This window comes from Corvus cornix, chromosome 3, assembly GCF_000738735.6.
Source record: "Corvus cornix cornix isolate S_Up_H32 chromosome 3, ASM73873v5, whole genome shotgun sequence".
Classification (NCBI taxonomy): domain Eukaryota; kingdom Metazoa; phylum Chordata; class Aves; order Passeriformes; family Corvidae; genus Corvus; species Corvus cornix.
The window spans coordinates 58,509,065-58,531,103 of record NC_047056.1 but is presented as its reverse complement, the minus strand read 5'-3'; the positions used below and the strand labels follow the sequence as shown (position 1 = coordinate 58,531,103).

Sequence of the window (22,039 nt, the reverse complement as noted above, 5' to 3'; positions counted from 1 at the left end):
TATATACTTTTCTCTGTGCTGTTTGTTCTATTCAATTGAAATTAATGCAAGGGTATTTCTTTTTAAGAACATAGTCATGTCCATACTGTGTCAGATAAGGGGCTTGTTTAGCATGTTTTCAGCATCATTATTCCAGCCAGAATCAGATGCTTGAGAAAAGGATGCGAGAAACAATACATCACAGAAATGCTTTTCACAACCCCCTCCCCTACCAGTGGGTTAGAAATGTCCGAAGCCAGAACCTGTGGATTATAACCAGAAACGGCCAGTCTTCCATGTGATCAACCTTTTGTGGCTACTAATAAAGAAAGTTAATGGGAAAAGTCACAGGCCAAGTGCAAATCTGAATTTCTGGAATGCTAAGATAAGGATAGTTACTCATGTCTTGTAAAGCCTTCCTTGCTTTGCAGCTTCACAGTGCCAGATCCGTGCACATTTCAGTTCTCTGTCAAAAAATCCTCTTCTGCTGTTTTTCAGACATTGCAACAACAGTGACTTTGCCAGAACCGTTTCCAACTAATAGTTATCAAAACAAGGGAGAAACCTAACTGCACACAAACTTTTGCATCACTTTGAGCCCACAGACAACCACAGGACTTGCTGAATTGTCACAGTGATAAAGTCATTCCTTTCATCCTTTTTTGATTGTGCCCTTAGGATGTTTCCTAAACCAACTGTAACACATAGTTTTAAAAATCAGAGCTCATTTGTAGCTCACAAAACATCTGTGGATAACTTTGAAAAATGTCTTGTAAACAGCAACAGAAATTTAATTCCTCTTGGTATATTAGTAATGGCATATTAACAGACAGTAGTACTGACAGCAGATAAAGTCTTATATAAACCAAAAGTATCTCAAGGTTTAGTGAAATTAATGTAGTTATACTGCTGAGATCAACATCAGCAAACTAATGTCATGGATATCTATGGTGCAAAAGATGCGGAGCTGTGGAATTCTGAAAGTAAAATCCTTTTTTTGTTCTTTTTTTGTTTTGTTTTGTTTGGGGGGGGGTTGGGGTTTTTGGGGGGGTTTTGGTTGGTTGGTTGGTTAGGTTTTTCTTGGGGTTTTTTTTTGTTTTTATTTTTTTGGTACTGATAGGCGGCATTCACACAAGTAGGGAAAGGTGTTCATTTCCAGACCCTGTAGAATAAAAATAGTAGACTTTTTCCTTGTTGCAGTGGCTGCCATTGCCATATTTACATAGAATTTTATCTTTTGCATGTAATTGCAGTGTTGTCTAAATTTAAGGTGGGATATGTCTGAGCCTAAGTGCCTAAGAGGTTAGAAATGGGAGAAGAGAAAGGTCCCACAGATAGACTTCACTCAGTCTCTGATACATGACATGTTCAGTACATGTGGTCCTTATCTTTTCTGTGTATGATTTCCATCTGTATAGAAGGTCTTAATCCAGACTGAAGATTGGATTTTTACCAGAATTGGGTTGCTATGAGAGTAAATACTCCAAGAATTGTGAGGTTGTCAGCAGAAGTCTTGTTAGCACATAGGTCTTTCAAAATTATTGAGAGAGCTGTTTATCCTGGAAAGGTGATATAAAATTGTTGCCTAACAATGGAAAAAGAAACAGGCTGGTGTAAAAGAGTGGCAATACTAAATTATTTATCTGTGGTGATTGGCTACCTGATTTTAAAAAGTAAAGGCATCTAATGTCACAAGATGCTCAGCTGTGCACAGCATGTTCTTCCATATATATTTCATGAGCTCATTTTGTATAACATAATCAGGTAACTCACAAAGAAAAGAATTCACACCAAAAAAACCCCTTTCAGGACAAGCAGAATTTTTCCCTTCTCGCGTATTTAAATTTCCTAAGTGAGAATAGTGTGTTTTTAATGTAAACATTGCTTTAAGGGAAGGCAACTTCTTATACCAAGTGTCCTCATTTCATACTTAGAAAGAGTGTGATGCTGAGATCAGAGCTAGTGGGAATATACAGACAGGCAAGGATATTCCCATCTACTCATTGACATGCAAACTTTCATTCCTCATTTTCACCAGCTCTTTTTGCTGTTTATTTCAGTACGAGGTGAAAAAAAAATCATAAATTAGTCTTTTAATCTCTCTATTCTGCTGTAGTTCAGGCTGCACAGGGATGCAGTGAGAGGAGGTGCAGCATATATAGCTCCATATATATAGCATATATAGATCCATAGCCTGGCATAGGGATCCACATGTGACTGCAGGAGCACTTGAGAGCTGCTGTTGTATCCAGAAATAAACACTTGCAAAAGATTTCTACAGTTTAACAAGTGGTTGGAGTAGAAGAGAAAAAGGAAAGTCAAACCAGCATTTCCTTAGGCAATTAGGGCTTTCATTGGCAGAGATTATTTGGCAGGCCGGGATCCAGTAGGCAAGTTTCAGGTTGTGTATTTGTCAAGCGAAGAGCAGATTTCTGAGTTATGCCTAAGGATTTATGAAGTTGAGAACGGACACTCTATTTGGTATATACTTGTTCAGCACTTTTCATGGTATGATAATTATTTGATGTCAAAATTTTATAATAACCATGTTAAAATTAGTGTTTTGCCGAAGGACACAGCAGTAAGTATCTCATTTAAAAAGGGGGCAAATTGCTGCTGCTGCTTATCTGGGCACCAGTAGAGTATAGCTTTAAGCCCGACTGAACTGGGAGAGATTTGGCCAGAGGTTGGCCAGAGTATCACCTCTACATTTAAAATACAAAGCTTTCACAGAAGAATATTCCATGCCTTGCTGTTTTCTACCTGTGACTGTTTCCCTCTGGCTTTTGGTGTATTGGTTATTTTATTGGGCTAACAATGAAAGAGAATAAAAACTACAGTACAACTGTGTCAGGGAAGCTGTGCTGCCTCCCAGCAGTAAGATCACCTCTCATTTTTCAGCTCATTTACTCATCTGCTTTGTACTTCATAAAACCAGTACACTTCTATTTTTAATTACTTACAGCAGTAGCCAATCGCGAACATTGGCATTGGAGCTGTTATACTGTGACTTGTGTGGATGATGACAGTTTTTGCAGCTGAGCACCAGTTGACAGATACGGTTTTCTACAATGCTGAGCTCTTAAGAGACCATTTGTTGATGTGACAGGACATATGTTAGCAGATGTCATCATCTCTTAAAAGTTTATGAGATACATTCTTATTCCCTGTGAACAGTGTGTATTCTTTATTCCATTGCATTCCAGTTATTCTTGCTGGTTAAAGGATGATTAAGCTGGAGTTTTCTCTAGCTCCAAGCATTTATATTTCATTCATTTCTCCCAGGTCAATCCAGAGGGCAAGGATTCCCAGATAAATGCTGTGACTCACAGTGCAACTGTTTAAAAAAAGAATACAATTCCTCTGTGAGCTTAGAAGAGGGAGAATTTGATTTCCAAGTGGAAAAATCAAAACAAATCCACACTTGATGATCATATTTTGCCATTTTTTATAGCACTGAGAATGACAGAAAGTTGTCAGGGAAGCCTCATTAACCTTGTGCACTTCTTTGGAAAGGGCTCAGAAGCTTTTTACTGCTCGCTGTCTGCTTGTCTGGTCATTAAACAGAAAAACTTTGTCACCATTAACATCCATGATGACATTCCCAAATTCACGCAGAAATATTCTCTTGTCCGCCTGTGTTAATAGTGTATCTCTCATCACCTCCAGTTGTCCTCTCCATTCACTCCCTCCTTGTCTGAGACCTCTGAGTTGATTTTCCTACTGCCTTCTAGAGAGCGTGGAACAGAGACTCCCTATGGAGTACGTGAGTTTTCCTTCATCAGCCACCAGCTACGGTTATTAAGAAGAGATGTGTTCTCTTCCTCCACATGCCACCCACATGAATCTCTCCTGGGACAGTGTCCCCTTTGAGAGCATGAGTGCTGAACTGAAGTCTCAGAATCCCACATACGTAATTTAGGGAAGTGTCTTCAGGTTAAAATATTGGTATTTAATTTGAGCATTTCCACTTTTTCCTGAGGTCAGTTTTGTTTTAAGTCTGTTCAGGACAGCCACCCGTTAAAAATCACTTCTTAAATTTTTGCTTGTTTTCTTGCTTATTTTTAAGGCTTCATGCATGCAAATTCCTGTCACAATGAATCTACCTGACAGTCTATTCATCTCTTTGTTTTCTGAGGTTTTGTTAAAGTCACTTTGGTGTTTGCAGTTTTTTCCCAAGAAATGAAATGATTTCGAACATGTGCTGAAACCTGACATACCAAGAGAGTATTAAATAGATTTCTCCCACTAATGGACACTGAGCTTTTGGGGCTTTATTCCAGTTGATCTCTCTTGATCAAAACATTGAAGTATTGGTCCTCCCAGGATATTTTTATCTAGTCTCCCAGGAGGCATTCCGATGGATGGACCAGTCTGGTACAGAAGTCCACAGACAGACAGTCTGGCTCCAGTTTAGTGCCTTCATCCTAACATAACTAAAGTAATTTGTATTTAGGTGTACAGAAGTGTTGTAGCTGGTCTTGATTCTTCTGCACACTAATGATATCTGGCTAGCATCATACCTCTGTGGGCCAAAGAGTTGTTCTTTGTTCTGTGAATTATCTGGGGAAAACGTCCAGATTCTTTTTTAAATAATTTTTTACTCTATTGTGTGTGCTTATGCAGAGTAGCACAAAATACAATTTTTCCAGAAGTTCAGTCTACCTCTTACTAAGTTTTTCAATTTGCTATGCTAAAATCTGTATCAACTGCAAGTTTCTTGCTTTCTTTTCAACACTCAGTTCTTTGTGCCGCTTGAATCTGTAACTTCTGCTTCAGGCTGAAAGACATTGAAATGATAATTGTCATGTTCCTCCATATTGTGCAAACACTATAAAGCCACAAGACCCTGACAAATCTGCTTTCTTGACTATTTTTGTATGTGAAGGAAAGAACTTAACATGGCAAGGGCTGGATGGAACATGATATTTCATTCTTGTTAAACAGTTGCAGTGCAAAGTTTTGGCCAATTTATTAAGGGAAGAAGGGAAGTTAATATCTTGAGAATTCAATTCCAGCAACTCTCCCTAGCAGAAGTTGTTATGGGGAGATCCCATACTGATTTTATACTAAGCTGAAATTAATTCCCTTTGCTTTGCTTTGCTTTGCTTTGCTTTGCTTTATTTTATTTTACATACAGTACCTAGCAATATCCTTCTCATGACTTTGCCAAAGCAGGAATATAGGAAATATAATTTTAATAGTACTAATCAGGCATAATTGGTTACAAAACTACTACTAATAAGAAAATCATAAGAGCTTTGTCACATTTACATCTTTCAACTATACTAGGCAAGGCAGAAAATTGTCATTCATAGTTGGTAGTTTCTGTAAAAATGAACTGAATTATAACAGAAAACATTATAGGAAACTTCCACATTCAAGTCTGCTTCTACCCAAGAAGGGGTAAAAAGAGGCTGAGAATTAAAAGTCGGAGATTCCAGTTTTGGAAGAACTCCAGTGAATGACTTAAATAATAATGAGTTACCACCTGTGCATAAAATTATGCACATGCCTTAGTGTTCATAGGATTGAGGTAAAAAAGCATATTACAAATACTCTCTGTTATATCATATCTACGGTGAAAAAACTTACAATTTTTTATAAATTTTACTGTGCACAGAAAAGAAATGCAAAAGAAAGAGGAGACAAACACATGTTTATATATGATGGCGTTTTGATAAAAGCATTATGGCTTGATGAGGAATCTCCTGAGTCAAGGGTATTTTTGTGATTTGTGTTCTAAGTGCCTAACATGAGTTTTGCTAATCTGTTAATGGTGCTCCTTAATCACCCTCCCGGAAAACTGACCTTTGCACTTGGTGCTGCCTTCAGCCATGTGACTTTCAAATCCAGTGAACATTACTACAGAAGACAGAATGGATGAAGTTCTTTGCCTGGGCACTGCATTTTTTTTTTGCTTCTGAAAGGTAGCCTAGACCAGTTCAAGGGTCAACATAAAAATATTTCCTTTCACGGCCAGAGAATTGGGTCTAACTTTGGATCATTACAACTTCTTGAACACTATTCTCCCCTTCAAGTATGAATTTTTCATGAGCAAGAGTCAAAATGTTAGTGTTTCAGATTTTACCATTAGTTATTAAGTGCTTGAGTGCAGAAGCCGTCTTTTATTCTGTCATTGCAAAGCCCTGGAGTAGTGACTGCCTGATCCTGGTTGGGAAGCCTTTGATCCTAATGCTAACAAATGATCATTTGAGTTTTTGTAAGATTTTGTTGCTACATGCTGGTAAACTTTTAGACTTTAAATCTCAAGGTATTTAAGAAGGGATTTCTGAAAACTTGCTGGTGTCAATCAGAGTTTAAATGATGAAATATATATTTTTTCCATATTTTGATGAGAAGAAGATCGCATGTGTATTAAAAGTCCACTGCAGTACATTAAGCATTAAAAAGTTAGAACCCCTCAAGATCAGGCAGATAATTATGGCAATAATCAAACCAGGTACCAGGTGTCAGCAAAGCATCAGGGACCATTATTTTAAACTAAATGTAAGGCAACACAAATCTGCTTTACCTCTCTCCTAGCAAACTTAGAGAAGTTAAATTAATTACCTTGCCTTTCTGTACACTTAATGCTCTCAGACAGTGTTGTTGCAGATCGGTAGATTTGTGGTGTCTTGCTGAGGCGGAGCAATTTGATAGTGTGAAAGATGACCTATGAACAAATGCAGCATTTTGAATGACTCTTATCCAGGGACAGGATTCCTGTGTTTCATCAGCAATGAAGGGATGATCTGTAGCAAAAGACAACTTACATAAGCTTTCCACAAGAGTGTATGTTCCTATATACATCTTTTATTAAAAGTGCCTTCCCTGTTTCCAATCTTCTCTATACTTGTTTATGTTTATATATGTATATATACATATATATATATATTTATGGCCACCTGTTTTTTTCCTGCCAGTTCAGACAGGTTGCAAATTGCTTGACTTTCAAAATATTTGATTTTTCAACATCCACAGCTCCCTGAATTTTCTCACAAACAGAAGTTCAGCAGTCTCTTCTTAATAAGCATTATATTAAAATAGCTTAATACTGAAAGGATTTCAGAGAAATTTCTTACAGTGTTAATGTTTCAAAACCCCTGTATACAGCAATTTTAAAAGTAATTCTAATATAACTTAGAGGTATGTAATTAGTTAACCTTGTTTTTTGTTTTTTAAGGATCCACCCATGGCAGTGACCCTTGGACTGCGAATGGAAGAAATGATTTTTAATCTTGCTGACACACATTTATTTTTTAATGATTTAGAGGTAAGAATCAAAGGAATGTTAGCACCGGTATTCCTGGTTTTTAACTTAGTGGCTTTGCTGTGCATTAGTGTTTATTGTGTGTGATATTTTCTGCCTATGTGGTCTTTGGGTTAGTCATGCTTTAATCAGAGAGAGGTTAGCCAGGTGGCACTGACTTCCTGTGGCACCAGAGTCCTTCCGTGAAACTCAGTGAGAGAGAGAACTGCAAACTACCCATTCTGTTCTTTGTCCTGTAGCCATCTTTTTGGTTTCCACCTATGTAAAGCTGTCTGCTGTCATCTCCACAACAGGAACATACATGCTTCACATTCTTCACTTGAAGTTCTCTATATTCATTCACCTTCAGTGGGTGCCCTCAACTGACCAGAAGAGACTGTTCTCTTGAGATACCTGAGTAGCCTTTTGGCCACAGGCCCCTGTTACTTGTTCAAATGAAGAATATTCTTCATTTACCTGAAAGAATGCAGCTTCAGAGAGCTGGAACTGTGATAGATGTTCTGGTCGGTGATGTCTCTTCCCAAGGCAACCAGGCAACCACATGTATTGTCACAATATACCCAGGGAGTATAATTTGGAAATTGGTCAGAAAAGGGAGAGACCTCTTCCTAGGGAGTGCCCTCTGTGGGCAGCTCACCTGTCAGAAGCACAGGCATGGACTCTCTCAGGGACAGTGGTCTGGGAAGCAGGCTGGTCAGCTGGGCTTCACAGGCTTTTAATTCACTCTGAGAGTCTGGATCTCTTAACATGGATGGTGACAGCCTACAACCATGTGTGTCAAGAGATGGACTCAAAAGCAGTTTTTAAATTAACATAGGGGTTTTTCAGACCTTCTTCTGGTCTAAAACAGTTGCTTTCCTATTCAGAGTAGATCCCAGACTTCCCTCCATGGATAGATACTTGCCATGAATGGGAGCTGGAAGACTTTGAGGTTTTGTTTAGAATCCCAGAGAAAGGTCTCTGGTGAGTGAATAGAAAAAATAAAGATAAGTGAAATTTTTCCATCCACTGGGACGTTGATTTTTTCTTTTGTTCCTTCATCAAGTAGGCAGTAAGAAAAGCAGAAGGTACCTGTCTGCAGTGGTCTTTGTCATCCCTTGCAGACCTCCAGAGATATTCTTAGCTCTTTTAAAGTCAGGAAACTGGAATCTACTTCACCCCACACCTGAACTGCACTTCCTCCTTGCAGCAGCAGAAACCTAAGAAAGTAAAGCCCTGGACACACCTGTCCCAGTGTGTGTTTTATTGCAGTCCTAGTGAGTCATCTCTTGACAAGTACATTCAGTGAATGTCTCCTTCTGATACCCTGTACTGGGGAGAGATTCCAAATAAATTTTTCAAAGCATTTCTTAATTTTTTTTTAGCAGACCTTTGCCCCTGCATGTTCAGATTTTATGTGGCATGAATGAACTTCAAGCCATTCTGTGGAATCTGTTCTTCAGTGTTGTAGTGAGTTCATGTGGAAGAGTTCAGCAAAATGGAGCTTTGCCCTCTTTCCGTACCTCTTTACTCTTGCTTATGGCCATTGAAACTTCATTCCTTTCTCTCATTTTTTATTTCCTCTGTAGATCACAAGTTCAGCTGTCATAGGTGGATCATTATATTTTGGCTAATCTTCATAGGATGGTTTTAATACCTTGCCCGAAAACTCATACACCAGCTCATTCCACAGCCTGAACCGTTCCCAGGTTTAGATAAATCAAAAAATACTACTTAGGGGTCTTAGAGAGTCTCGGAAATCAATCAGTTTGATTCAATTAAAAGCAATTAATATATGTATTTCGTCATCACAATTTCTATAAGAAGCTAAGTATTTTATGGCCCAGAATTCATCTTGGTCTCAAAACCAACTCTCTTACAAAATTACCAAAATTCCAAAGTTCACGTACTGAAATGAGTTTTGTGCATACATTCCAACATGTGCAAGAAGACCAGGAATTTTCTATCTTCTTAGCAATTAAGATAAAGTGCCAAAGTATGTAGTGACACCCTTTCATATGCTGATGAGTAAACCTGTCTGTTTAAATCTGTTTGCAGAGCACGTGACTATTACTGAATATTACAGTTCATCTGCATGATGAATGTATAATGAATTCTGAGAATTCCCCGAGTCTGACTTGGGGTCTCTTCCTCATTTCTCCTCTTCTCCCCGTGTCTCTTTCTCTGTTTTTCTCTCTCTGTCCTCCCCCAGGGGAGCAGAAATGAGTGCTGAGCTGCCAATGATCACAACCATCAAGACACGAGAACTTCAATTCTCCCTAGAGGAAGTGAGATAGGCCTTTATTCACTAGGCAGATAGATTGCTTATCCTTTCATCATGTCACTGTTTTAATGGTCAGCCCTCAGGTCCCATACCTTCTGTTTTGCTTTCATCTTCAGCCCACAGGAAACCTCATGGCTCTGGATGTGACAACTGCAATGTACTAAGGAACCTGTATTCCTGTAATATTTACTCCAGTCACTACATCCTCTAAACCTTCTTTTTTCCCTGTCTCTCTTCTTTACAAACACCACATAGCAGGTTCTCATAATAATAACCAAGTTACAGAAGTTATCACACACAAAAATAAAGTTTTCCTTCCTCTATGCAAATCTGTCTCACTGCAATGGCTGCTGATGCAGAAATTCCGATCTGCTAAGACATTCCCTGCTGACCCAGTAACCCATGTTCTAATCAGCCAAGCTGCACTTTTACTTCAGGCTAGGCTGCTCTCCAGCTGTTGCATTCTCAGGGTATGAATTTTAGTTAGCTTGAGAAGTATCACTTGGGAGGGTGGTTGGTGTTTTGCCACAAAAATAGGAGTCTGGTGCTCTAGAAAGTTCATGTGCCTAAACACTTAGAGATGGGACTCAGCTTTGTAATAATAGCCAAACTAAGGCATTCTGTTTTCAACCAGGTAAAGAATAAAATTAAGTTTTTCTTCATTTCTCAGTATTAATTTTAAGACAGCATTTAGAAATGTTGGTAAGACCTATTAGGCACACCAAAAAAAACAATTTCTGCAAATTGCAAGTAGTAATTCAGACATGAATCTTCCAACTCCATTATTCCACTCCACTCTCAGGTCAATGAAGAAAAAAAAAAGCATCCATTTCAAACAAACTGAATTATATTTCTATTTTTATCATTATCCCTCCATATTTTAAAGGAGATTTTGTGTTTTATTTTTTCTCATTATAAATAGAAATGAGAGATAAAAAATAGGATTTAAGTCTCAGAATTTGGGATGCAGGTAAAACTAGTTTTAACAGAGACCGAAGCATATATATTAAAAAAAGGTTTGCTGTAAAGCCTAAGAAAGCATAAGTGCTGAATATCTCCTCATTAATAACAGTTTTGTGTTCAGCATGATAAGGCAGTGTTTTTACTGAATAATGACATCAGTGTCCGTTCCAGGATAATAAGTTTTATGGATGATTTGTTGATTCTGTACTCTCAAATTTTCAGGCTCTAAAAATTGCTGCAAAGAATTGACTGCACTCAGATGTAATTTAAATTAGTATAGCTTCAAACAAAAGCTAGATATTACACCTAGACTCCTTTCCTGTATTTGCTCTAATAGGAAATGTATTTTTATGTTTCTTAGTTTTGACATTGCACTGACAGTGAGTCACTGTGTCTTGAGCTTAACCAGTACTATAGCTGATGTGGAGAGTATTTTACCTTAATATTTAAAGTGACACAGAGCTTGCTCTCTTTCCTTCTTTCCCATATTTGTTTGGTGTCATTTAAAAGCAAACTCAGACGTAGTGTTGTGCCATCAGTTTCCTGTTTCTTTTGAGAAAAGTAGAGAACTATCTCAAATCCGCTCAAACTGGGGGTTTTTTTTATGGCAAGTTTTTTCCATGCCACGTAAGTGAATTTGCAAAAGGTAAACGTTTTAGTTAAAATAGATAAGTAAACAAGAAAACAAAGTAAAAGAAAACAAGAAGTGATGGGCACATGAGCTTGTTTGTTGGTCAGCAAATACATATTGCCAGCATGTAGAGAGGAGGTGACCCATAGATCCAGAGGAGAACAGGAAGGGGGAAAATGAGGAAGCTGGAGAGTGCTGCTGGGTTTGATCTCCTATATAACATGTGTAATAACTCCTATATTAACAACCTTCTTGCAGGGACAAGGGGGTGAGTAATCAGAAAACTGCCTGGTCCCCTCATCCTTTTCCTGGAGTCAATCACAGAATCACAATGAACCAACTGTGAGACAAAAAAAATAAAAGTAAACAGCTGAGCCTTTGCCACCCACTCACATTTAACTTAATAATGAAATTATCAGCAGAACAGTTACCTAGAATTTTCAAGGCTGGAACAATGTAGCTGAAAGGCTTAACAAAACCCAAACAGCAGCAGACACTCCTTATCCATCAAGGCTTTTGTGTGCCCTCCATTTAATTAGTACACCTTCGAATCCACAGGAATGATTACTGAATTTTTAAACTTAACACTTCTACCAGTTCCAGGGAAATCTGTGAAGGTGATTAGGAAGCCACATATTGCCCAGATATTGCAAAATATAGAGTCAGAATTTTTCCCAGAAGGGCTTTTTGTCTGATTTTTGAGTTCCTGTCCTACATTGGGTGAAGCATAGTTGCATTTTTTCTGGAGTGTAAATAACAAATAGGGATAAAGAAATTAATATTTTATATTAGCTGCCCCTCCCCCTTTACTTTCTCTCTTCATCTGCTATTTACATCCAAAAGTAGCTTCATTAAAATATTCTACAGCTCAAGATAATCTCCTCAGACAGAACTAAAAAATTTTATTTCTCTAGTGAGGGGGAAAATGCTTCATTTCTGTCCCTTGAACACAGCCCTATTATCCTGTCTTAATGGATTAAACCACATGAGCAGAGCTTGGCAACTCATTATTTTAGCTTTGACCCAATATTTTAAATTATGATTGCTTGTATGGTGCAACAAAATTATGTATTTGAAAATTAAATTGTATGGGGTTTTTTAATACAAAATTGCCTTGTTTTTAACAACTTACTTTATGTGAGTAAAAGTCTGTTAAGTTTTTTCTTTCATTGCAAAGCAAATACAGCAGAAAGATAAAATAACAATTCCCCAAATTCACGCTCTAGGAACTTGTGGCTTACACATTTGGAAATCACTCTTCTGCTCAGATTTATTCTTTATCTGTACAATTTAGCACTGTTATAAGAGAAAGATTGGAAACTTAGAACTGCATGCTCCTGCATATCACAGAGGGCCTGAATTAAGTGCTGACTGAAGTAGACACTGAATTCAGGTGTGTCTTTGGATTAAGGTGTTAGTTCAAGCAACTACAGAAAATAGTTATATGATGCATGATGGCTTGCTTATATATTTACTTTTGCTTTCCCCACAATTTCTTATCTTTGTGCTGTAACCACTGTGCAGATAAGGATATTTGATAGCTGTCTCATTATAAAACCATCTTGGAGGGGAATTCATTTTTCCTGTGTACCTCTGTTCCCTTGAGTTTCTTCCATCCCTTCCAAAGCCAGGAAATAATTAAGTTCTGTAGGACTGCTGATGATATGTGATTTTCCAGCCAAAGGCACTCACATAATTTATTAGAAGAACCTGATAAGTGTCCAAACCACTTAACATAAGTTTTATGCCTGTTGAGGTTCACCATCAATTGCTTTTAGGGAGTGGGAATATAAGGTTTATATTGGTATACAAGGGAGACTATGAATGAGACCTGCAATTTTTGAGGCTTTACAATTAAAATAATTTCCTCCAAAAATCACACCAAAATTGCATTTTGATTTTCTAAAGGTCTATTTTAACTAGTAATTTCGACTGTGTAGGAGTTGAAGGTTGATGGCGATAGAAAGCTGTGGGTGTGCACAGGCTGCCATCTTCTGGTGCAGTCAGTGGCCTGCACCGGTCATTTCTTCTGTACTAAGCCTGTGGTGAGCGCAGAATCAATAATTCGGGTTGGAAAAGACCCCTAACATCACCTAGTCCAACCATTAGCCCAGCCCACCGTGCTCACCACTAAACCATATCCCCAACTGCTACATCCACACGCCTTTTGGATGCTTCCAGGAATGGCAATTGCACTCTCTTACAAGATAAATTTGTCATTTGGGTTTGCTTTCTTTTCTTTCTAACAGGAATGCGATCAAGTTCATATAGATGATGTTTCTTCTGATGATAATGGACAAGACCTAAGGTAAGATACAGCATTTTTTCTTTCTTTTTTTTTTTTTTTAAGATTAAATAATTTGAGAATTTACAGGAATACATTGTATTTATTTTTACTGTATTTTGGGTGTTTGCAGTACCTACAGTTTTGCAACTGATGGCTTCCATGCAGCTGCAAGTAGTGCAAACCTTTGTCTGCCAACAGGTGTAAGAGGAGGGGTTGACTGGATGAGGAAGCTGGCATTCCGTTACAGAAGAGTAAAAGAGTTGTATAATACTTACAAGAACAACATAGGAGGTGAGTTCAGTTGTCAAAAACAACTTCAAATGCTGGTCAGTCTAAGCTGCATGGTGATGAACTCCCACCCAGGGAAGGAGCCTGGGAAGCCACAGAGGGAATGGAGAGTGATATGACTGGACCATGAGCTGTTGAAAGCTGGTGACTGTAATGGCAAGGCCACACACTGTTGTGCTGGAGAAACACAATTGGGAACACCAAGCAAGCTTCCATTTAGCTTCCACAGAGCCCATTTTCCTCCTTCAGACCCAGCTATTCTTACCTTACTGAGTGGTTGAACCACTCATTCTACTTCAGATCTGCTGTTGCTCTGGGAAAGATATTGTATAGTTTCCATAGCACAAATTGGTTGTGGATGGGCATTTCCATCCTACATTTTAATGATCTGGTTGGTAACAACACTGTCTCCTAAACTCTCTGCTCCATACCTGCTAGTCTGTTTTCATCAGTGGATGCAAGAAAATTCTATCACTGCTATCCCAACAGCCTCTTTTGTTGGCTCTGTAACTTACACAGTTTTGTCTCCAAAAAGTCCAAATCTCATTGGGACAAGAGCTTTGCTGGTACTGTTTTAATTCATGGGCTCACTCATGTCTGCACCAGTAGGTTGTAGGTAATCAAGCAGCAGAGCTGAAAGAATCTGTTCTGGAAAGTCCTGTGTGACTTGCAGAGACAGCCAGCCCTCTTCTGAGGAGGTGAATGTGTCAACTGACCCCCCCAACAATAGACTGTGAGGACAGGGAATACTTAGAAGTCTTCAATAATTGCTACAGTCACGTATTTTCACTGTTAATAGTTCAGTCTTTCCTTACCACAGGATGAAGCAATAGGACCAAAGGGTGGTAGTAGAGGGCTGACTTTCACTTGCCCTGCCTTGCCCTTCACTGGTGTTGTGAATAGAATTTTTATGTATTTATATAAATTTTATATACTTTTTTAATTTTTGAAACAGTATTAACCAAAAGCTTACTGGGTTTTCTTGTATCTCCTAATGCATCTAAGATTCTAAAGCTGCTGCATTTCACAAAACCCTTAGCACTGGTAAGAGCACAGGTCCGAGAGCACAGCATAGGGAAACACACTAGAGGAACAAAGCATTGCAAAGGCAGAGTGCAGATATGTGGTGCACTGGATTAAGGTTTTTATTGTCTCCCACTCATCCTGCATCTGAAATAGAAGCCATCCTTAGTTGGCAAGTTTCTTCATTTATCCTCCACTTCTTAGCCTTTTAAATAATCTTCTTAGCACATAATGTGTCTGTTTATTTCAAAATATCTGCTAGAAGGCATCAGAAGGCAAGATTAATCCATATATTTTTAGTTACTTCACTTCTGCTTTTTGAAGACAGTCATCATCATTTGTTGGGAGATAGGGTGTGAAAGAGAAGAGGGATACTAAAGGTCAGGAAGCCTATTTCCCTTCTCTTCCAGGACCAAATCTGCATTTAAAATACCTTGGTTCCAAAAAATTTATGTCTCAACATTTAATAGGCTGGGTATTTTTAAATATCTGTCAATTTATACCCAAAAAGAGATTTTGAGGACTAACTTTTAAGGACTAACTGAGATATGAGAACATAAGATGTGCAGCTGTTTCAAGGCTGCAAACGCTATAAAAGGAACCAACAACAGGACATGAAGAGCAAGCCATCAGCAAATATATTTCTGTATGCATAACCTAAGGCTCACACCTATGTACAGAGTCATAAGGAGGTCAGTTTGAAACATAAGCAGGTACTGCAAAGGCCAGTTTATTCTAAAGTATCTTCTTTCGTGACCATCTTCACCTGTGATCCTAATGGCATGGATCTCCCTGTCACTGCCTCTGATAATTTGAGAGCAACATATTTGGGAGGAGCTGGTTTAAAAAATATGTGTTTCTGAAAGGTATACTTTGAAATGCAGTAAAGCAGCCTGAATATGTAAAAAATTCTAATTAGTCTTAAATAATACCTGTCGTTGCTTGATATAGTGAAGTACAAATAAAACCAAAGATATACTGAGTGCTGAAGACAATAGATTTTCTCTTCGATATTTTTTCAAGTTGTAGTGGAATTTAAAATAGAAACAATGAGTATAAACTCTATCACATTCCATCTGATACAGAATTTAATTGTATTTTTCTCACTTTTTTTACATAAAAGGACTCCTGGGTCCTGCTAAAAGAGATGCATGGTTGCAATTAAGAGCAGAGATTGAAGCTCTGACAGACTCCTGGCTAACAAATGCACTTAAATCATTATCAATTATCAGCACAAGGTATGTATCTGGGTCTGCTGTAAAAAAAAGTTTCTAGCTTTGGACACGTATTGGATATTTTTTTACATTTTAGGTTACAATAAATTAGTGCCTTTAAAGAACAGAACAGGTCTAATATGACTTTTGAATAGGACACAGGAAAAGTGGAAAGTGGTTTTGTTTTCAGTGATTCCAGCATTTAGTAAAGATAGTATGAAATGTCTTTTCAGATGTGCGTACATTGAAGGGGTATTGTAGAATTCTGAGACAGCCTCTAATTTCATGTCTTGTGGACAGCATTCTCTGAACTCCACAGCTCTCTGTTCTGTCCTTCAATGTTTCTGCCTATTCACAGTGCTACCTAAATACTGTATAGATAGCAGAACACAAGGACATTTTGCTTCTGTCCTTCCAAGCAAACCAGTATATCTTAGTATATATATCTTAATCTTTCAGAAGAGCAAAAATCTCTTTCAACGAAGTTAAAAGTCTGGGTTCCCAATATTGAGACATAAAATGTATTGTTCCTTAGAAACAACAAAACTGTGAATGATGCTGCTACTTAGTCAGCCATGTAACATATATATTGCCAGTAATTCTAAAAAATCCTGGTTTTAAACCACAAAAAAGAACAACATTAGGTCATCTTGCTTTCTGAACATGTCTGGGAAAAGACCCAGTGTCAAGTGAAAAGAACAAGCTTGGAAAGACATGAAAACCTTAATTTCAGCATAACAACTTTTGCAATATGCTTATCTCCTAGTTATTGTTTATTTAACAGTGTGTGAAGCACTTCAGGAGAAAAAAAAGTAACAAATTTGTGTAAACTGTTGTGTTTAGCTCTGCATTTCTTTCTGAATTGTTAGTCATCAAAGAGACTTTTAGCAATGAAGGCCCGTTGAGCATTGGTGGATGAGTCTGGAAAACTGATATCATTCACTCAGGACTGTTAAATGATAGTCTTTTGTAATATCTTCAAAGAACTGTACAACTGTACAACTCAGAAGCTACCTGTGAGTCAGCTAAATATTACTGTTATGTTACTGTCAGGAAATCAGGATACATTAAGCTGAAAACGTAGCCTAGGGTCTCTTCCAGAAGGAAAAGTCACAACTGTTTGCTCTCAACTCCATGTTCACATCATGGTCATGCTCATGCTCATGTTCCAGCCTGTCAGTGCCTAAGGTAGCTCAGCTCCGAGTTCTCTGGCCTGCACACCTTCTCCATTCAACTTTTCATCCTCACCATTCGACGCTAACTTATTGACATCCCTCTTTTCAGAAATATTCTTACTCCTGAAACATGAAGAAAGTGATGCCATTGTAGAGAAATGTGTACTGGCTGTCTATTTCCCCTAGATAAAAGAGTAACAAATTATGTCTTCATATTCTCTTAACTCTTTTATTTGGCCAGTAGCTACTGACAATTAATGACCAGCATGAAAATTATGCTTTCAAAGGATTCAGATGCCTTGTTTCGGAGGTAGTTAGTGGTCTTAAATGTCTGTATTTTCGTAGACCCATCTTCAAAGACCTGGTTTGTATAAACCAGGGTGGAATATTTCCTACAAATCAGACCTACATATTTTTAAAGGTTTTTGCCAGAGGTTTTATGTACATTTTCTGTAAGTGATGATGCTGAGCAGCTCACTGTGTGAGTGAAAGTAAATGTTGAGGAATCCTTAATATGCTGTCCACAGCTGGTTCACCTCATCAGCATTTGGGTACTGTTTTAAAACTATTTAAACTTAAACTGTTTCTCTCATTTCAGGAGTAATTGTGTAAATGTGTTGGTAACAACAACCCAGCTTATCCCAGCACTTGCAAAAGTTCTGCTATACAGTTTAGGAGGAGCTTTTCCTATTGAAAATATTTACAGTGCAACCAAAATAGGTAAGAAAATTATTCTTTCATCCATTCTGACTACACTGCATTACTTTTGTTTTTTTTTTTTGCCAGTAATGGATGGATTCCAAAACACTTCCCTGACACTTAGCAGTTTTAGTTATAAGATTTAGGCATTGCATGTGTTCAGAAGTGTTTATGTCAAAGAATTCCAAATTCACCTTATTTTTGATGGTGCCTAAAGGAATAAAGATTCTGATTGAAAGCCTCAGAAACTCATCAGTATGGTGTAGAAAATAAAAACTTGCAGAACAGAATAAAGAAAAGTGTTTTGTGATTCAAACCTGAGCAGAACTTCTGTTTAATTAGCCTCTGCTCTGACCTTCATCTCTATGCAATCCAGGCCACAGCTTCACAAACCTTTTCCCAAGGCATAGTATGTCAGTGATGGGAGTGACAAGTGTTACTAACAGAACCTGTGGTGCTGCATAACAAAAGGGCACTTCCCCACTCTGTTCATAACTGTGTGCATTTCGTGTGTTATGGTTTGGAAATGTATGGAAATGTATTTCTGGAAATTGCACCCAAAACTCTAAACCAAGAGAAGCTGCCACTCCTGTGAAAAGTGACAATACAATGACTGATAAGTTTGCAGATTTTACCAATCATCAACTCAGGAATGTTTCATTTCTATACTTATGACAACATTTTTAGCACGGAATGTGTCACTTCATTGACAAAAGCACTGCAATATGTTTCCTAAATTATTTTCACAAGGGAAAAAGCGGTGCATATTTTAGCAGTGTCAGGAAAAACTGTTACCTCAGTCATCATTTAATTAATTTTTTTCATTTCTACATCACTCGTTGTTGCAGATACATTAGAACTAAAATTTCTACTTTCCTTATAAGAATATGATTACAATCATAAGGAAATATTTAAATTCAATTATTCATTCACTAACCTATTCGTTTTTGCAGTGCTGCAAATTCCTTTATCTCAGTGGCTTTCCTGCAATGATTAAGAGATCTAGTTTTACCTGAAACATCTTAGTGTCACTAAGGGAATCTATTGCTTCTTACCAGATTTGGCGCTAAATCTCAAGGCTGGGAACTTTTTAAAAGTAGTAGTAGTAATGTCTTACCACTGCAAAAATCCTTTGTAAGGCTTCACCATAACTCACTTGATAGCTTGAATAAATAGTGCGTTGTTTTTCAGGCAAAGAGAGCTGTTTTGAGCGTATAGTGTCCAGATTTGGCACTAACATAACTTATGTTGTGATTGGAGATGGCCGAGATGAGGAACATGCAGCTAATCAGGTAACTTCACTCTGAACTCTTATCTCATTTATCTTCCAGGAAAAGAAAGTTGCTTTGAACGAATAATGCAAAGGTTTGGCAGAAAAGTAGTATATGTTGTAATTGGGGATGGTGTAGAAGAAGAACAGGCAGCAAAAAAGGTAACCTGTCTTCTGAAATGTTGGTGTGATACATAGCTACTAATGCAAGCTTTTTTGTTTGCATTTCTGTCAGTGTTGCAAAAATGACAAATAATTTCAGTCCACAGATGCAAGACAACAAGAGCATGATGAGATCAACACTTAGAGTAAAATGAACCATTTGGATTCTAGCATTTGCTTCACTTCACTTTGGAAAAAAAAAAAAGCACAAAATTATTTTTAAAACAGATGGAAAAATAATTTAGCAAAAATGTCCGACAAACTTCAAGTAAATTAAAAGTTAAACGGAAGAGATAGAAAGGGCTATGATGTGATGGTTGGGTGGTGATTTTCTTTAAATGGTGAAATTGAGGATGCTTCAAGAGACGTGTTACAGAGAATGTGGAAAACATCCAAAGGACTGTGCAAATTTTTTTGCAAAGATAGATGAAGATCCATCTGGATTGCTTCATTACTGGAGCAATTATGATAAAAATATAATTTTCTTCAGGAAAGGCATATTTGCTAAAGGAAAAAGAACACAACATAGAGATTGTGCACCAAATCTGTGTTTCCAAAAAAGAACTGTTTCCTAGTTTCTTCATTATGATAATTCAAGTCTAATTTCAGCTGAAAGGTTTTTTAATGTTCAGAGATCAAATTAGTAATTTGTGCCATACTTCCCAGTAAAACCCCTGGGAGTGTGCAGAAATTGAATTTTTTTGCTTCACAGTGTCTGCACAGGACAAGTTATGTAAACGTTGTTGTTCTAGGAGTAGCAAAATAAAGCACTCTCTTAGCATTCTAGTTGGAGTGGAAACAAAATGAAAATAACCAAAATGCTCATTCCAAATGGTTCCTTAATATAGGTACAGTACTGGTGATGGGTCCTTTATAATTTTTGCTAAACAATGGTGGTTGGATTGTGTGCTTTCTGGTTTGGCATGCTTTTTCCTTAACATTGGCTATGTTGCATGGATAGATGTAGAATTCAGAGAGATAGATGAATATAGCACATTACAAGTAGATCTAAACACAACATGGAAGTGTGAAGTTTTTTCTATTCTGATGAATTATTGAAGGTGAATAGTGCATATACCTGCATCTCTCACAGACACTGATGCTTTCTGCAACACAAATTATCTATTCCTAAACTAGAAATGTGTTATTTACTTATCCAAAGAGATTTCTTTTTCCCCCTGGATGGAGAAAAAATGTAGTTCAACTCTGTTTAGAAGTGTTGAGTGAGAAGTGTCTTTTCATGGAAATGTTATAGCCCTTTAAATGATATTCAGTGTTTTGCAGTCAAATAAGTGGAGCAGCAAAGGATTTCCTATTGCTCCTTTGTATGGGCTTGCATGCTAAAAATAAGCAAGTAGCTCTTCCTAAGTAACAGGCATTTTCCAAAGAAGCTATTAAGAAAGGCTATCATCTAATTATTTTAACTTCAGTTGAGCTACTAAGCTCAGATCTATTTTGGTCTGATTTTTGTCAGTACTTTAATAGCAAAAATCAGTCCAGAAGCACGGTGGTGTAAAATAGGTGCTGGTAATCTCTAACTATCCTCGTGTGTCATATACCGCCCTGTGTCACGGTGTTCATCTTTCCTGACCTTTTCCCTCCTCTAACAAACACAGCACAACATGCCTTTCTGGAGGATATCCAGTCATTCGGACCTCTTGGCTCTGCATCAAGCACTGGAACTAGAGTATTTGTAACTGTGTTCTAAAGCTGGCAATCTTTTTTTTATATATATATATTTCAAGTACACTGAATTTTTATGTGTGATTCAATGCCTCTGGCTTTACACATATGAATTGTCTTAAGAAGGGAAGAAATATTTGGAATTAAAAATTCCAAATTGAAGAATTCAGATTGCTGAATGAAGTTAAAACATTAGTGCTACGTAAGGAAGCTCTATGGTCTTATATATGCAACGTTTTTAAATGAATTTAAACTGTGGAGGTTGCTGGTACACACCAAGTGAGCCCTGACAGGAGTGAACAAAGGACTCGAACTGGCAAAGCACCAAAACACATTTTCCAGCCAACAAGGTGGTGTTCAACAACATTCCTCAAAATGGGATATATTCTCAGCACTGAGGTTTGAACCAGACTTTAGCCTACCTAACCCAGAAAATCTGAATTGGAATGCACTCAGACTGTATAATGACAATCCTGTCTAGACCTGTAATTTGTGTAAATTATTGATGAAAATAATTTACTGTGACTTTATTAGCAGCTGATTTTGGAAGTGGATGCAATTTTTCTTTCTTTTTGTGGGGGGGGGGGCAGGGGAGGGAAAGGGTTATATAATATTGTCTCTTTTATAAGTTTGGCAAACAGAATGTGCATAATGATGTGTTGTGCCTTATGGAGAAGACTGTGTTTGTGTGTTATAATGTAATTTTGGTTAAAAACTATGTAGATAAACAAAAAAACCTTTGTGATAATTTTTGACATGACCAAATTTGAAATTCAAAGAAATCAAAGAACAGGGCTGCACCAAAGAATTTAAGTATTTGTTGCAGTAAGAAAAAATAATAAAGGAAAGTTTGTGTTTTTATTTGGATTCTGATTAATTCCACTGATTTTTTGAGAAAAGAATATATTGGGAGGTTGATACTGGGGACCGCTACCTTGAAAGGTAAAAGAAACAATAGTGTTTAACACCTTCAGCATCATTTCTTGATTCTCCAACAAGAGAACTAAGAGCCATATTCATTAATTACTGAGTCCACTGAAAGCCATACAGTGAGTGCATCTGCTGTGTATAAAAGAACAGAGTTCCACCCAGCAGACAAAGTCTTCAGGTGGCATTACTAGAAGGTGAA

General features: G+C 37.5%; 1 protein-coding gene across 13 annotated transcripts in view; it reads left to right on the top strand.

Annotated features, from left to right (window-relative positions):
• Positions 1-21,771, top strand: part of EYA4 (EYA transcriptional coactivator and phosphatase 4) — a 140,496-nt gene extending 118,725 nt beyond the window's left edge. For 8 of the 13 annotated variants that reach the window (XM_039569816.1, XM_039569811.1, XM_039569814.1 and 5 more), the window contains 7 exons: positions 7,166-7,255; positions 13,359-13,417; positions 13,527-13,687; positions 15,831-15,945; positions 17,695-17,816; positions 19,127-19,227; positions 20,844-21,771. In XM_039569816.1, coding sequence (XP_039425750.1) covers positions 7,166-7,255; positions 13,359-13,417; positions 13,527-13,687; positions 15,831-15,945; positions 17,695-17,816; positions 19,127-19,227; positions 20,844-20,924 — 729 coding nt within the window. In that variant the 3' untranslated portion in view covers positions 20,925-21,771. Of the gene's footprint in view, positions 1-7,165; positions 7,256-13,358; positions 13,418-13,526; positions 13,688-15,830; positions 15,946-17,694; positions 17,817-18,986; positions 19,088-19,126; positions 19,228-20,843 lie in introns of all 13 variants that reach the window. The other 5 variants (XM_039569817.1, XM_039569812.1, XM_039569810.1 and 2 more) reach the window with 1 other exon arrangement.
• The last annotated feature ends 268 nt before the right edge of the window (positions 21,772-22,039 follow it).